Genomic DNA, 13,582 nt, shown 5'->3' with positions numbered 1-13,582 from the left:
CTGCTCTCCTTGTTTAAGAGCATATCTCCTGGTATCTCTGTCACACTCTTGCACTGTGTCTTGCAGTAACAATGACACTAGCAAAAAGCAAAAGTAGAAAAAAAAATAGGATGGATTAGGAGAGAGCAATGGTGTTTGGGCACCTTTCCTAGAAGATGGGCAACCGTTTCATTCAGGTTCACAGTCGCACCTGTACCTGTCGCCAAATACACCTACAAACATTTTCAGGTGTCTATAGCACCAGGAAAACTTTTGATGTTCAGTGTGACTCTAAATTAAGGGTGCTCTCGATTTAACAGCTAGATGTCTTTAACTTTTTCTAAGACTTAATGTTAGAGGTTTTTTGTATAGCTCATTAAAAGTTGTTTGGAATGGAGCACTTTGATAACAAATTGTTAGTAGTTTTCTGTTGTGGTTTATTTGTTAACAAAATTAAATGTTGAGACACATGAACTAAGTGTGTGATAACTGTGTTGTCATTGTATAACTAAACTTCATCATTATGTAATTTGTCATTCAATCTTATGCAGTCTCATGTGGAGCAATGGCCGTTAGCTCTTTCATAGGCTTTCACTCTAAGCAACCCAAGGAAGTGGTGAAATAAACTGCTTTGCATTGCTTCTCCACTAAGCTCTGTATGTCAGTACTGTTGAATTGGTACATGTTCTTGTAAACTGTCACTAAAAGAAGAAGCTGGATTTTATTGCTCTCCAATTTTTCCCCATAGATTTCGTAAGCAGAAGCTTAGCTTCTTCTGCTTTTGTGCTTGTATAAATATTCCTTGGTCTTCTTATTCTTCATGGCTCAGCTCTGAAGATGTTCCTGTGCTGTTGGCTGGTTCTGGGGGCTCTCATCCCCACAACCTTAAGCATCAATCCTGGAGTAAAGGTCAGGTTGACAGAAAAAGGCATTGAATATGGTAAGGTTTGTGTAAAAGCTGTCCTCTTGCTCAAAAAAGACTGATTTCTCCAGTGTTTGCTCAGTAAATTATTTTTCTTTACATTTTGTTAGGCAGGCAACTGGGCATGGCTGCCATGCAGCAGAAACTCAATTCTATCCAAGTTCCAGACTTTTCAGGGGAAAAGAGGGTGTCTCCGATTGGAAAAGTCCAGTACAATTTGTCAAAGTAAGGCTCCAGTTTGTTCAACATGTCTCTAAATTCTGTTACAAAGTATTTTGTCCTGTTGCCGCTTAAACAAACAAAACACGAATTCTTCCAGTATACGTGTATTGAAGGTGGGAATACCAAAGTCTTCAGTGGACCTGGTGCCAGGGACTGGAGTCAGAATGTCTATAGGTGATGCCTTCATCAGTCTGAATGGAAACTGGAGGGTCAAGTACCTGCGAATAATGTGAGTGAGGTAACATCTCTTCTTTAGAGAAGTAATTTATCTGCTTAAAAATATAATATCTGATATTTTTTCTCTTTTACCAGAAAGCACAGCGGGTCTTTTGAATTGGATGTGAATGGTCTCAGTATCGCTACAACCATCTCCATCAAGAGTGATGAGACAGGCCGACCAGCGGTCAGCAGTGACAGCTGCTCAGCCGCTGTTGGAAGTGCAAAGGTCAAGTTTCATGGTGGAGCGAGGTGAGAAACCCAGCTGTGAGGGAGAAGGGTTTTACTATTTTACTTCATCTGCAGAATTCTTCTAATTCCTGCTGGTTTTGTTTTTTGATAGCTGGCTGTACAATCTCTTCACAAGGTTTATTGATAAGGCTCTGCGCAATGCTATTCAGAAACAGGTGAGGGCAAATCTGCTACATGCAGCAGAAATCCAGCTTACACACTTTACCTGCTAGGTAAGGTGTCTGCTAGTTCACAGTGTCTCACATTATCTTCCATCATTAGTTACTCTGAAGTAACCGGATAATGATGAAAATAAAGAAGTAAAGATTTCTGGGTTGGGCTTAGCCCGCAGTGTTTCAAGATACTTTGATTTACCTCCAAAATTTGGAAACCTTAAGAGCCTTAGATATGCACTGAAAGCCAGAAGCAGGGAGGAAGGGAGGCAACAAACACAAACCAAACTACACTAATAATGTAGCCTAATGGAAATCATGAAACAAGCTGTATGTGGAATGAAAAGTTCAGCTGCAGCAGCATTAAGTTTATCATTAAACAAACACATCATCATCTCTTTGCTTTTCCAGTTAGAAGGATTTTGTTTGTTCTCAGAAAAACTTGTGTATGTTTTTTCATTAGGTTATTTTAAGCTGCTACATGGAGAACTGTGAGCTTCGCTTAATGGATATCCATGTTGCTCATGGATATCCATTAAGAGAAGTGATTAAGTGATTATTTAACATCTGCTCTTTTGTTCACCAAATGTTTAATTTTGAAATGTCTTTGTGAGCCTTTAATGATGACTTTCTCCGATACAAATCAAAGTCTAATACCAGATTTCTTCCTTCCTTTTTGCAGATCTGCCCTCGGGCCACCACTGTAGTATCTGATTTAAACCCTCAGCTGAAAACTCTCAATGGTAAAGTATCCTGTTTTGTTAGTCAATCAGCTGTTTCACTGGTGATGAACATATGAGTGAGCTTCTGTCTCTATGCAGTTTTAGCCAAGGTGGACAAGTATGCAGAGATTGAATATTCCATGGTATCGTCACCGACTGTTTTAAAGTCCTCGATAGATCTGAGCTTGAAGGTAAAGAATTATGCAACACTACATTTTTACAGGAATCTAAAGATATCATTTTATTATTTTTTTAAAATCTGGAGCATTGTTTTCTGGGTCTTCTTTCTCAGGGGGAATTTTACAACATCGGGAAGCATCAGGAGCCTCCGTTCTCACCAGCGGCCTTTAACCTGCCACCCCAGAACAACAACATGTTGTACATCGGCATGTCTGCCTTTACTGTCAACTCTGCAGCCTTCGTCTACAACAATGCTGGAGTCCTCAGCCTGTCCATCACTGACGACATGGTAAACTGCTGCCTCCTGAGTCTCATACCTTCTTTTCAGGACATCAAACTGATCTCCAAACTTTCTCACTTTGTCGTGCCAGATACCAAAAAGCTCTCCAATCCGACTCAACACCAAAACGTTTGGAGTCATTATCCCACAGGTGACAACACATCCCAGTCATTTTATGTGACGCATTCTTGGCAGTTTTTCACATGAAATTCTTTTTTTCTAGATTGCTAAGCAGTTCCCAGGTCTGTTGATGAAGCTGCTGGTGAAGATGGAGAAAATCCCCACACTGACCTTTGAGCCCAACAACGCAACAGTCCAGGCCACCACCACAGTGACGGCCTTTGCCGTCCAGCCCAACTCTACTCTGTTGCCTCTTTTTGTCCTGAACTTGGTAAGTTACCCAGCTGATATGATTTTAAATTGTCTTTGTGGTTTTAGAAAAACATCTGAAATGAACCATCATTGCCTTGACAGGAGGCCAGCGTGAGTGCCCGTATGTTTGTCAGTGAAATGAAATTGGCTGCAGCTGTCACCCTCAACAAGTGAGTTAACTGGCAAAGAAAAATAGGACCGAGAGGTCTTTGTTAAGATGAACATCACGTTCTAATTTAGTCTAATTTGCACAGAATGGATCTGACCCTGGACAAAAGTAATGTGGGAGACTTTCAGGTAAGAAGTGCGTTTTTATACAATAACAGTCTGACAGTCTGAACCATCAGCAACTCAAACTAACCCTACATCTAACCTACAGGTCAGCGCCCTCAATAGCATCTTACAAGGGGTCTTCAAATTGGTGGTGATACCCACAGTTAATGGTGAGTTCATCCTCACTTTGAAATTTAAAGAGTTTTTTTTCACCAAAATCTCCAAAAAGGATTTCCATTTGCATTTTCACAGCAGCTCCAAAGTTCCAGGGAATATTAGGCAAACAACACGAGGGACCAGCAGGATTATCATTTTTAACTACACATGTCTGGATAATTATTAATATTGTATTGTGTAAAACAGACCCCCAGCTCTTGCTTATATGGAGACTATTCTCATTCCTTTTCTTTCTTTCTGTTGATTTCATTTACGCTATCAGCTCATATTTTATAAAGTCAATAAGTTTATGAAATCTGAAGAAGTTCATTATTTACCTCTCAGGTGTTGTTAAGAATTTAAAACATAAAAGATAAAGTTATTCAAGTAATTTACAAGAATCCAGAATACTTCCACCACAGTACAGGAACTGACTCACCTACCTTCACACCTGCTTTTACTGGAGATAAAATATCGGGAATTTCGGGAGTGGGACCACGCCTCCAAATATGCTCCTCCCGGTTCTCATCTATATAGTTCCCCCAGTTCTAACAGCTGTTCGTTCTCATTTACGTGCCTCACCCTCCCTCCACTTTTCAATTCTTTAACTTCTTCACTTCTGTTTAGTGCATGGGGATCTGCCAGGCCCGCCACCAGCCCCCTTCGAGGCCTTCCCCAAACCGCAGCTCAATTCATGTCCAAGCCATTCACCTTCATCTACTAAAACGCTGTCAAACCTAAAATGGGCACGTGGGCCCAGCTAGTGAATAGAGCTTGTACTGGTCTTCTGAATATTTTACCATTTATTTTAAGATTCTACCCCATTTTCTTATTGGGGAAATCATAAAATGTTCCAAAGATATATACCTTTGAATCACCTTCAGGCTCATCTCCTTGTGCATCTCTTTACCACTTCTAATGAGTCTGCTGTTTTTAATTTGCACTGTGGGAGACTATTTTCTAACAGTTTAAATGAATGAAGTTCATCAGAGACCTTACTTTAACACATTCCACTGTTTTCTCTTAAATTGTATTTTAATTTTATTGATGTCAGTATGCTATGTAATACATCTATAATATCATTATGACATTTTGCCACGTTTGTGAAATTGTGATCTAAAATTATGAATCTCATTATGCAGTCCAACTTGCTAAGGGATACCCACTGCCCACAATTGGAAAGATGAAGCTTACGAACACCCAGCTTGATGTGCTGAAGGTCAGAGATACTGATAATATGTTTGATAAGTTTGTTTAAGCATGTTTGTAAGCTTAGTGTTTTTTTTTATGACATGAGATCGAATTAGAAATCTTGACATTTCTAAGAGAGATTTTTTAACTCAAAGCTGTGAACTGTTCCTTCTAGGACTACATCCTGATTGGGACAGATGTTCAGTTCAGCTGAACTGCACTCCTGAAAACTCCCAGGATTCTTTTCTGCATTCTGGCATCCTTCCATGAAGACACAATTACAGTCAGAGTACGATAATCTGGCAGAAATTCCCAAGAAAAAGCTAAATAAGTATTACTTCTGACAGCAGTCAGAATATTGTGTTTTCTATGTATTGGTTCTCCTCTGAAGTTAACCATTTCTATATTTAGTGCGTATGGACTTTTTTAATATGAGTGAAATGAGTTGCCAAGGACATCATCAGCACACTCATCAGCAAAATGTCTTCTGAGCTCCAGTCTATAGACCACTTTAGGACTGCTAGTCTTTTTGCAACTGCATGCATCCCTCTGTGGTTGGTAGAGATTAAAAGAATATACATATAAACTGCTTCCACATGGTTTTATGGGTGAAGCTACATGACATTAATCTTAGCAACCAGGATACAGTTGCCAGGCTAGCTGTAACCAAGCTAGCTGTAACCAAGCTAGCTGCACAAATATGACATGATTCATTTGTAACAATAAGTATTTTTGGCAAAAGAAAGCTAAGCTACTGCTTCAGCCCTGCAGTCTGAGTTAACCTTTTTCTCTCAAGACTACATTTTGACATATAAGTCAGCTTGGAATTTACCTTAGTTGGGATTAGAATTGGACTGTAGAATTTACCTTAGGGTGTCGTCCGGCTAATATTAGCTAACGCTTGCTTCCCTGTTTGCTTTTTGTAAGTTACCTTACAGCATGTTCAGACATTGGCAATTTAGAGTGCTTAATAAATGACAAAGTCACATAAAAGACAATGAGTCTCCTTATGATTCAATGATCTTAAAAAAATGCCACTTTATGTATCACACAGAACACCGTCAGGCATCGTTCAAACAGCTTTTAATAAACTTCCATAGTTTGTTTACAAGTGAAACTTTCACAGCTTGTTGCAACAGTCCACCTGAAAGCATCCTCCATTTGTCAAAAACGTCAAACAAGTGATGAAGGAAATGTAGCAGTCTGTTCGATGTGGTATCATCCGTGTCCATCAATCAGTGACATGTTTAAGTCACGGTTGAGTGTGAGCTACATGTTCATCACGCTGGTCCTCAGGTGGAGTCCTACAGTGCACTTCTCCGGCTCTCAGGGAGCTGAGACTGAGAGCTCGACCTCTCAGGCTCTGGGAGTTGGCAGACAAGATCTAAAACAAGACAAAAGAAGATGCCAGAGAATAAAAGACTCAATACAGGAACCGTATTTATACATTCAAGATAATCAATATTCCTGAAACACTTTCCCAGTCACTTTCCTGACTGGTGACAGTGTACCCAGCATTTAAAGTTGGATCAACCAATTCTTACAGCAGAAACATTAAACCGCTGACATGATGAACATCATAAACACATGATATATTCACTAAAGGATCCCTTAAAACTTGGCTTTGACTATTTCATGTAGTGGCCTAACGTTCATTCAATATGCCAAACATGTTGCTCATATAAATCGTGTTCTTTTAGAAGACAACAGATATTCTTTAAAGTTACATCCGTCTATATCAATTATATCCTACCTTCACCAGCACATAGTCTCCAGCACTGATGGGTACAGTGCTGAATGCTGTAGGCTGAACATGAACATCCTCTTTGGGGAAAATCACTTTCATGTTGCCATCAGTTCTTCCACACAGGTCCTCAGCAGATCTTTTACTTTCCTGAAAAAAAAATCAAAAGCAGCCAATTCAGTTTCTTTCTACTCAAAGCAATTTAAGTTCCAGTCAAGAAGCAACATCCAGGCCTTAAGCCCACAATGAAGTGCCAAAAAACTTAGTTCCTCAGCAAGTAAATCACCACAAACCTCCATGTCAAAATATCTAACTAAACAGCACTGAAAAGCATGACTACAGTCTGTTACTTTGTTTTACTATGTCATTGTGGTGGGACGTGGTCTCGCCGGCTTAAAACATGAACTATGTCCTGTTGTTGTTGTTGTTGTTGTGTGTAGGCTTCAGCTGAAAAGCTGCAGCCGAGTATGTAAATCGACAGCGGCAATAAAGAGGTGTAGCGACAAGTGCAAATATGTGGTCGGGTCTGTCATGCATCGTTTACAGACATACATTTGGACACTGGCAAGGCTTGAAGTTAGGGGGGCTAATACAACTCAATGAACTGCACCTCTCGACGATGTGCTGTTGGTGCCTCTTTAATGGAAGTTAGCAGGTACAAGGTGTGCTTCAGTTTGTGCAGTAATTGTGCACATTTGTGTTTGTCTTTTACTCATATAGCTCAAAATGTCCAAAACCAATGGGTGACATCACAACAGCTACACCATCCTTTACATACGGCCTGTGGTTCAAGGGTGTGGCTGACGTAGTTACTGTTCACTGCTCTACCACCTGCAATCATGCCATTTGAAGGTCAAAATGTATTTAAAAACAATTTTGATAACACACTGGGAAACTCTGTGTGTATTACTCACTCCCTCCACCAGGACAAGCTGTGTACTGCCAATGAGAGCAGCGTTGACCCTTTCAGCTTCTTCTCTGAACACAGTGATGCACTCCTCCAGCCTTCGCTGCTTCACCTCCACTGGGACGTCATCTTGGAGCCGGTGGAAGGCATGCGTCTTCTGAATGTGTGGCAGACATGGAAAAACAATTACATCACATATCATTTAAAGGACGGGTGAAAAGAAAGTAAGTGGGTTCTAGAGTAAGAAGAACTCACCTTTCTCATACTGTAAGCAAAAAGGAATCCCACATTGTAGCCCACCTCTCTGATTAGAGACAAAGTCTGCTGGTGGTCGTCCTCAGTTTCACCACAGAAGCCTGAGATGAAGTCACTGCTGAGACTCACGTCTGACACACGAACAGAAATTATGTAAAACAGACTGTGGTTAAAGAGGACAGAAGGTGATTTTCCTTATTTCTTAGTGTATTTTGTAATTTTACAGATAGATTCAGGATTCTCCTGGAAAAAGGAGAAAGTTTTGTTAAAAATGAATGGACAATACCAAGATCTCTTTACATTCGTTCTACATACAAGTGAAAGATACTCAGGTAGTAAAATGAATGTTTAAATGTAATAATCGTACCTAAAAACAGGTGACAAATTGAAGGAGAAACCTGATTTTAGTACCTGGGATGATCTGCTTTATGTTCCTCACAAGATCGAGGTAGGCCTCTCTGGTGTAGCTGTACATATTAGGAGGAAAACAACATGTTATGAGGACAATTAGTGGCGTTTAAGTTTAATTTCACAAAGTCATATGCTAGTGAACTAATCTCTTACCCGCGACGCATTGCTTTAAGGACCCGGCTGCTTCCACTCTGGGCTGGGAGGTGGATCTGCTTACAAATGTTCCCTCGCTCCGCAATCAGATGCAAAACCTGTAAAGATTGACACACAGACCAGGTGAGCAGGGCTCACTGAACCAAGTGAATAATATCCAAAGGAAGAAAAGCATAATAAAGCAAATACCTCATCAGGAAAATCCTTGGGGTGAGGTGATGTGAATCTGATCCTCACGTCGGGATCGATGCGTGACACTTGGTTGAGCAGGTCAGAGAAGCGCAGACCCCCCCGCTTTGTCTGGTAGACGGTCTTAAAGCCACGGCTGAGCTTGGTCGCATCTGAACCACAGAACTGCTCGTCTGACGTGTCCCTGTAGCTGTTCACATTCTGACCCAGCAGCGTCACCTCCTTCACACCCTGACAGAAGCACCCAACACACACTCGTCAGACACACTCAAGTGTTCATTTTAGAGAGCTGAACTCAAAGGACGACAAATTTGCAGCAGTGTCAGGCATATGAATAATTCAGAAGAAAAGGATCAAAATCAACACCAGAGAACCAGACATAATTATTAAAAGCACTCGCCTACTGCCTATAGAGTGCAAACTCTATAAACACAAATCTACATATGAATTTGGAGAATCTATAAACAAGGTGGATGATATCTGGGCACTGAAAGCTCTCTGACCAATCATATTCAAGCTTTGGATTCCTTCAATACAACAGTCTATGTTCAGAGCAAGAGGGAGATTGCATTTACTGTGTAGAAAAGAGGGATAATGTCTCTGTAATGTTAGGGTTTTCACTGTCATCACATTAGCTTCTTTTATCCATACCAGACCAGTTAGGGGTGGATCTGACTGAGAAACAGAGGGATGCTCCAAGCTCACAGCCCAACGATTTGTTAATGAGATGGTACAGCATACCCAGCTTTAGCTCCTTTTTTACTTTACCGGACAGTTTAAATTACAGAATGAACATCATACTGTATTAAATGAACTTGAAAGTAACAACTGAGACCTCAAACTGACAAGTAACGCAATTGCTGAGGTGACAGATCAGGTGAGTTGACTTATAGACAGGGCTGCACATAAGTGGCCCGCAGGTGCGCTTGCGCTGTCAAAATAAAAGACACGCACCAGATAAGAAGTTGCAACGCGCGTTTGCGTACAGAAGATTTTCTGGAGGAGGACAGATATTTGTTTAGAACTCTTAAAGATGTCGAAGAAGCAAGCTCCTTTAAGCAATTACTTTGGTGTTCCTCCACCTCCACAGAAATGTCAGAAGGAGTCCGAACCGCAAAAGAAGCACGTATTCTCAGAAAAGTGGTTGCAGGAGGTGAGCTGGCTTCAAACAAATGATGAACGCACAGAGATGTGGTGCAGAATATGTCACATATTGCAACTTCTTAGCTGGTGCGCGTCTTTTATTTTGACAGCGCAAGCGCACCTGCGGACCACTTATGTGCACCCCTGCTTATAGATGCATACATCTTTTTAACGATAAGAGGCATTGTTGCCCCCTGCTGGCCATAATAAGAATTAAAGGTTTCATGTACTTTTTCATAAACTTCATTTTTCAGACTTAGAAGCTACAAACTTTTTTTATAATAGCAGGAGGTCTATGATTTATGGGTTATTACCAAAAAATGACTGGTTGTACAGAATTTCATCGACTTCCTTATTGCATGACCTCAATAAACACTTTCATGATGAGATTATGGTCTTAATCAATAGTTTCAACCTTTATTGAAAAGAACATGGCATATGTTTTCAGTCTTGTCTCCCCTCGACCGCAACCAGTTACAGCAGATAGCTGTCCCTTCCTGGTTCTGCTGGAGGTTTCTTCTTGTTTAAAAGGGAGTTTTTCCTTCCCACTGTTGCCAAGTGTGTGCTCATGGGGTGTTGTTTTATTGTCTGGGCTTTTGCTTACCACATAAAGTGCTTGGAGGCAACTCTTCTCGTGATTTGGTGCTATATAAGTAAAACTGAATTGAGTTTGTTTCATAAGTCATGTTAAATTATTGTTGTATAGATTTTGCATTTATCATAAAACACAAACACAAAGTCACTTTCTTTTTTGTTTTTTTCCTATTCTGTTTTTGCGTGGTTACAAATGCAGGAGTTTTTCCAACCAACCTTAATGTTGAAGTTACAGCTTACCTGATCAGAGAGCATACGAACTTCCTCCAGGATAGAGCGGACGGGTCGACTCCTCTCTCTCCCTCGAGTGAAGGGAACAATGCAGTAACTGCACATGTTGTCACAGCCTCGCATGATGGACCTGCCGGTACACAAAACCATCAGCAGATTCAGTGTGAAGATGCGTTGTTACAGGAAAAGGCGGATAACCATTTGATAAACAACATACACAAAAGCACTGTGCCCCCGAGGCGCGTGGTGGACGGGCATGACGTCAGCATAGGTCTCCTCTAAAGAGAGCAGCACATTGCACGCCTGCTGACCTCCATCAGATACAGCCAAGAGACGCGGAAGGTCCCGGTATGCATCTGGACCGGCGAGGACATCTACGAGCTTCTCTCGCTCCAGAAGTTCCATCTTCAGCCTCTCCGCCATGCAGCCTGAGACAAACACACCCATGAACGTACCCTTAATGTGACCTCCATCATCTGAGTGCATGAGAGCTTACTCACCTAAAATTCCAATTTTCATTGGTGTGTGGGTCTTTAATCGTTTCCTCTTCATAGCTGTTAGTTGTTGCAGTCTATTCCATACTGTTTGCTCAGCCTTTTCTCTGTTAAGAAAAGAGATTAGGTTGCAAAACTGCCATCACCTAGCACTAGATTTCAAAACTTTTCATGAGTTTGATCTTTGCTCCTACCTTACAGAGCACGTTACCAGAAGAACAACATCTGCCTGCAAGTACACGCACATCTTAAACAAACTGCATTAAAATTACTTCTGCTAGATTCATAAAATAAAACCAGAAGTCAGCTGTACCTCGCTTAGATGAGCTGTGCGCTGATAGCCCTTCTTCTGCAATATGGACCAGGCTATCTCTGTGTCATTCACATTCATTTGACATCCATAGGTTTCAAAATAAACTGCAACAATAAGCCAATAAGCTGAAGAACCCCTTTAGCATCACCACAAGCATTCAAAGCTAAGTAAACAAATAGGTTTCACCGACCTTTCCTTGAGTTTCCCATCAACAAGCCTTCAGAGAGATAGTCATGATTTCCTGAGGGTTCTTCATCTGCAGCACGGCTCCTGTTAGCTGGAAGCCCTTTAACGAAATCCTGAAAACTTGGACCAGATGATAGCCGACTCTTGAACTTGTCTACAGTCTTCTTCTTTTCTCTCACAGTGTCAACAGCGCTAGCCAGTTTAGAACAGTATCTAGCCTGGATGCGGCTGAGAGGTGACCAGTGTTGGGTTACTGTAAATATGGGTTTTAAAGTCTTGAGGTACTCCATGCTTAGCTAACCACAAGAGCAAAGGCTTCGTAATTCCCTATCGGGTGTATCTGGAAATGAGCGACTATGTATTTTAGTTAGCTACTTTTGCCGCAACCTAAAAACTAACATAGTGTCAAAAGTCCCTTTTTACTCAGTAAGATACAGCACGAGTGCTAACTACCTCGAGTGGATTGTCATTCAGGTACAGATATCATGTGTAGCCAAAGATGTCTTAGTATCAAGAGGAGTCACTCCCTGTTTCAAGCACCTGACGCTAATGAAACCCGGAAAAACGTTTCACTCTTGTGAAGTGTTGCTACATACTAGTAAGTTTGTTTCAAACATAGAGGAAGCTCGAAAAGAGGTAAATTGTTTTGTTTTGTTTTTAAGTCAATTCAGGTGCTTATCCGGTGTGTTAATAAGATGTTACTGTGTCGTAAAAGGTAATTAAATGTCAGACTGAAAATCCTCGAGAAGTCCGTAATGTCCGTTAGACAAAAATGTCACTGTACGTCCATCTTCACGGTCCGCCGTCATAATCTCCTTATTCTAAACTATGGTTCCGTATGTGCGACAACGCTTCAAAGGGAAAATTAACATTTACATAATTGGGTTACTGATGGTGAGACACGGATTTATGTCGGTAGGTTATTGTTCAAAACTCAGTTGAGATCGAGATTTGTGCGGCGAATGAAATAAAAAGTTAATGATTTGTGTTTGTTTATTTGTTTGCTTGTTTTATTATTTACGTGAATCGATTGAGCTATCGAGCGTTTCCTCATTCATTCATGCACAAGTTTAATTCAAGTCAAGTAGCGTTTTATTGTCAACATAACAATATACACTCAAGTATACAGTAGGACGAAATATTGCCCTCCTGGATCAAAGGTGCACAGTGTAAAGATAAAATGAAAAATTTTAAATATACATACATAGAACTATACATTAATAAGATAAACTAAGAGTGAGTACAACACTATTGTTCTTGAATACACAGAGAGTAAGAATAGAAAACAATGAGAATTAGAATAAATAAATACAATACACAGACAGATACGAACAGTGCAATACAGAATAGTGCAAGTATCGGGAGTGAGAGGGAGTGTTTTGTAGTCCAAGAAGAGAGAGAAGAGAGTCCAGTGTGGAGGAGAGCAGCATGGTGTTCAGGAGCCGGACTGCTTGGGGGAAAAAATGTAGTGATGGCCAAATGAAGCTTTCTGAAGCATTGAAGCTTGTATTGAAAAAGGGTTCATTACTCCAAGCTTTTCAACACAGTCCTCTCTGGTTACATCTGGTGGCCAAAAATATGAAGAGCAGCTTGAAGCTACAAAATGAAACGAACTGCTTCATTATGACTGCCCACTCTACAGTGTAGAGTTCACACTTCTGTCTGATATTGGGCCACCGTTGTGTTGCTTTGAACATGTATTTTTTTGGGTGAAAAAAAAAAGTTGTTTATTTGTTTAATAAACAATTTTGATACATAAACTTTCCTTGTTTAAACGTGCCACGGTGTGGTCTTTCTTTACTTGTGACTTCTTGATGTCGGTAAATACAGTAATTGAAAAACACATATAATATACACGTAATAATGTACAACAGATTATGGAGTATGCTTCTGCTGTGAGGTCCTGCCTCCATGTACTAATGCAATTAATCACTGGACAGCTGGACAGGTATGTTTATATATAATATTATATTAGGCCAATTTTCTTATACATGTTTTTGTCCTGGGGGTAGAATTGATTGTGAACTGGAAAGGGAAAATGCGTA

At 40.5% G+C, this 13,582-nt stretch overlaps 2 protein-coding genes across 2 annotated transcripts; one reads left to right on the top strand and one right to left on the bottom strand.

Annotated features, from left to right (window-relative positions):
- The first annotated feature begins 815 nt into the window (after positions 1–815).
- Positions 816–5,898, top strand: LOC146386459 (bactericidal permeability-increasing protein-like). The gene is made up of 15 exons (XM_084927516.1): positions 816–919; positions 1,012–1,126; positions 1,221–1,352; positions 1,436–1,591; positions 1,683–1,746; positions 2,426–2,486; positions 2,565–2,656; positions 2,758–2,934; positions 3,017–3,076; positions 3,149–3,316; positions 3,400–3,467; positions 3,552–3,594; positions 3,677–3,740; positions 4,869–4,945; positions 5,093–5,898. The coding sequence occupies exons 1-15, from the start codon at positions 817–819 to the stop codon at positions 5,129–5,131; spliced, it is 1,419 nt and encodes a 472-aa protein (XP_084783642.1). The 5' UTR covers position 816; the 3' UTR covers positions 5,132–5,898.
- Positions 5,899–5,983: 85 nt separating this feature from the next.
- cdk5rap1 (CDK5 regulatory subunit associated protein 1) lies at positions 5,984–12,286 on the bottom strand. The gene is made up of 13 exons (XM_084927515.1): positions 11,542–12,286; positions 11,352–11,455; positions 11,233–11,267; positions 11,045–11,145; positions 10,762–10,972; positions 10,554–10,674; positions 8,577–8,807; positions 8,388–8,485; positions 8,235–8,290; positions 7,824–7,954; positions 7,576–7,725; positions 6,671–6,811; positions 5,984–6,301 (listed from the first exon to the last, which is right to left on the bottom strand). The coding sequence occupies exons 1-13, from the start codon at positions 11,825–11,827 to the stop codon at positions 6,170–6,172; spliced, it is 1,797 nt and encodes a 598-aa protein (XP_084783641.1). The 5' UTR covers positions 11,828–12,286; the 3' UTR covers positions 5,984–6,169.
- Positions 12,287–13,582: the final 1,296 nt, after the last annotated feature.

This window comes from Perissodus microlepis, chromosome 5, assembly GCF_051167445.1.
Source record: "Perissodus microlepis isolate ML-2025 ecotype Zambia chromosome 5, ASM5116744v1, whole genome shotgun sequence".
Taxonomy (NCBI): Eukaryota; Metazoa; Chordata; class Actinopteri; order Cichliformes; family Cichlidae; genus Perissodus; species Perissodus microlepis.
Note: the sequence above shows the minus strand (reverse complement) of the source record. Positions and strands in the feature narration are given on the sequence as shown.

Bases quoted from the DNA above. Each gene is read 5' to 3' on its own strand.
- LOC146386459 (XM_084927516.1), top strand. From the start codon at position 817: ATGTTCCTGTGCTGTTGGCTGGTTCTGGGGGCTCTCATCCCCACAACC. The intron at 920-1,011 runs GTAAGGTTTGTG...ACATTTTGTTAG, and splicing joins AGAAAAAGGCATTGAATATG to GCAGGCAACTGGGCATGGCT. The intron at 1,747-2,425 runs GTGAGGGCAAAT...TCCTTTTTGCAG, and splicing joins GCAATGCTATTCAGAAACAG to ATCTGCCCTCGGGCCACCAC.
- cdk5rap1 (XM_084927515.1), bottom strand. From the start codon at position 11,827: ATGGAGTACCTCAAGACTTTAAAACCCATATTTACAGTAACCCAACAC. The intron at 10,973-11,044 runs GTGAGTAAGCTC...TGTTTGTCTCAG, and splicing joins AATGAAAATTGGAATTTTAG to GCTGCATGGCGGAGAGGCTG. The intron at 8,486-8,576 runs GTATTTGCTTTA...CAATCTTTACAG, and splicing joins CCAAGGATTTTCCTGATGAG to GTTTTGCATCTGATTGCGGA.